This window comes from Diadema setosum, chromosome 4 (assembly GCF_964275005.1).
Source record: "Diadema setosum chromosome 4, eeDiaSeto1, whole genome shotgun sequence".
Taxonomy (NCBI): Eukaryota; Metazoa; Echinodermata; class Echinoidea; order Diadematoida; family Diadematidae; genus Diadema; species Diadema setosum.
The window spans coordinates 5,598,575-5,601,297 of NC_092688.1; the positions used below are offsets into that span (position 1 = coordinate 5,598,575).

The 2,723-nt window shown below is 38.8% G+C and overlaps 1 protein-coding gene across 1 annotated transcript; it reads right to left on the reverse strand.

Moving 5' to 3' along the window:
* Positions 1 to 1,429: 1,429 nt before the first annotated feature.
* LOC140227428 (uncharacterized) lies at positions 1,430 to 2,455 on the reverse strand. Its single transcript, XM_072307833.1, has 2 exons — positions 2,255 to 2,455; positions 1,430 to 1,921 (listed from the first exon to the last, which is right to left on the reverse strand). Exons 1-2 carry the CDS (start codon positions 2,453 to 2,455, stop codon positions 1,430 to 1,432), a joined length of 693 nt encoding a protein of 230 aa, XP_072163934.1.
* Between the last annotated feature and the right edge of the window lie 268 nt (positions 2,456 to 2,723).

Genomic DNA, 2,723 nt, shown 5'->3' on the forward strand with positions numbered 1-2,723 from the left:
TCTATTGGGGAAGTAATCATATAACTGTTCGTGAAAACATTTTCGTTTTTACTTTCTTCTACTTTCTGATTTATTCTATCTTAATGTAGCGGTTTGTTTGGTCCGGAATATAGTGTCCTTTTGTTATAAATCAAATAGGGAACAGACATGATTATCTTTAACTTCTCTGTTTCACAGTGGTTGATATTTTTTAAGCAAACTTGTTTAGTTCTTCACGAGTTCACTAAACTTCATATGCAAGTACGCCTACTAACATTGATCCAAGTTAGAATACAATGTTAATAATGCATCCCATCCTGTATGAATTGAATGCTGATATTCAATATTTTATCATTTGAACCTTTATTCAATTCTTCTAATTCAATTCTTCGAATTTTTAAAATGTTAATCATCCTACATTTGAATTGAATGTAATCTAAGTTCTGCTGGGCAATGAAAACTAGAAGTACAAAACTGAGGAGCTTGATACAATGCGATGTAAGAATAAAAATGTAGATAAATCATGTGATTTGAATTACCACTGTCGGACTGTGTGTGCTCATATGTGTAGTGTATTTCTTAGAGTATTGCTTGATTTTATTTTTGTTTATGACTGTTTGTTTGTTTGTTTGTTTGAGTGTCTTTTCGTGCGTCTGTGTGTGTGTGTGTGTTTGTGTCTGTGTGTGTTCGGTGTGTATGTATTGTGCACGTGTTCATCAATATCGTATCATAACACGCAGCTGTGTCTTCTTGGTATCAAATTTGTCAATATTTACCATCTGTACATTTTATCTATTCTCCCTCGTATTTCTCTGTCATTCCAGATTCCGTTTTCATCACTTCATTGTTGACCCAAAGTTAACTAAAAATTTTCTAGTCTCTCTCTCCAATTCATTAAGTTATTTGTAAAGTTAAGACCTAATGTCAATAAAGCATGAATACTGGCGAGCATTTACCCTTTTCTCAAAATGGAGCCCACTGTAACAACAAAAGAACGACACATACATAACCATACATACACGTAAGCACACACGCATATAAGTAATCATTGTCATGATTGTGTTACTTGGGTTACACAAAACACACACACAGACTCAAACAAACAAACAAACAAACAAGCAAACAAAGAAGCAAACAACCGTGAACAAATATAAAATCATGCAATACTCAAAAATACCACAAGAATAAGATAAAATGAAATGAATGAAATCTCAATGTCAAACCGTAATGTTTATTATTAAACATTGAAGATAAAGAAACAAAACAATGTTGCTGAATTCATCGCGAGTGTCTCAGAAAAGAGGAAGAGTGTTCTGAAGTCGGAAGCATTCTTGTTTACAAAATTGTCTGCAGGAAAGTGTCAAACAAACTTCTCAATATGAGAAATGATATACAGTATCACATTTCAGTCACTCCTATGAAAGTGCGGCATAGTGTAGCTTCACAGCATTCAGTGTGGAACGACGAAGACATAAGGATGACTAAACATGTAGAATGGCGACGGGCTGTGGTGGAGACTCCCTTCACGGTATGGCGATGGAAACGGAGAAGTCGGTCGGCTGCTTCGTGAGAGAAAGTCTACAGACATCAAGGGATTGGTGGCGCCCTGCTGCTTTCGATGAGATGTGGTCTGCTGCAAACTCATGATGTCACGCTCGTCGCTGATGCGGAAAGTCGACCAGGAACCCGGTAATCGGCTGCTACGAGACAGGAAATCGATTGACATCGGTGAGTCGTTGATGGTGAACTTCTTCGGCGGGGGTGTGTTCTCCTGGTCGACGACGTCGCATTCGGTTGATCGCTTACGCTTTCCTTTAGATGAAGACTCCGGTCCCTCGATGTCGGTTGACCTGTTGATCTGATTGTGGCTGATGTCTGGTCGAGCAGAGAGGGAGTTGAGTGAAGCTCGACGAAGGCGTGAACGGCGATTCTGGAACCAGACCTGAAGACAAACAAAGAACAAATTTGACGTTAGCATTTTGCTTCATACACAAACATTTTTTTAAACATAAAACGAAAACATGCTACTGCCAGAAAAAAAAAGTCACCAAATGTCGTGCGACAAAGGACGTGCCATTCGTATTCTCGCTGCTGTGCTAGGAGTGTTTGAGTCTCAAATTTTGATTTATATCAGGTATTCCATTGTAATAACAGTCGATGAAGTGATAGCTTTAATTTGAAACCATCAATCTACATTCAGTAATATTAAAAAAATATTACACGAGATAATCAACTTTACTTCATCATTTATTTTATACATCTTTGCTTTACATACTTGTATTCTGTCTTCATCGAGGCAGAGTGAGGCAGCCAGTTTCTCTCTAGAAACGATGTCGGGATATCGGTCGATATTGAATTCAGCCTTCAGCCTCTCGAGCTGCCATTCGGTGAACATGGTTGGACGTCGACGACGAAGGCCTTTGGTAGGAACGGACGTCGAGACTTGAGGGAGAAGGGAGAGCAGTGAATCAGCCATACCTGATTGGGATTGGGTTTGTAAAGATATCGGTTTGTGGAAAAACGTTAAAGAAACAACTTAACTTCGAGACAGTCTGAACGAGTGTGATGACTGTATCAAAGTATAGCATGTGACGCCTGCTTGTGATTCACTTGGGAAAAGATAAGTAAGAATTAGCAAAGCCGCGAATAATCGCTCTTACACACTACTGACAATTAAACAAAGACGCGTTGATGATTGGTCCGATAAACCGGCCAATGAGATAGTTTCATGAGTGCGGATAGAT

Coding starts and splice junctions, on each gene's coding strand:
- LOC140227428 (XM_072307833.1), bottom strand. CDS start 2,455: ATGGCTGATTCACTGCTCTCCCTTCTCCCTCAAGTCTCGACGTCCGTT. Junction 1,922..2,254: donor TCGATGAAGACAGAATACAA/GTATGTAAAGCA, acceptor GTTTGTCTTCAG/GTCTGGTTCCAGAATCGCCG.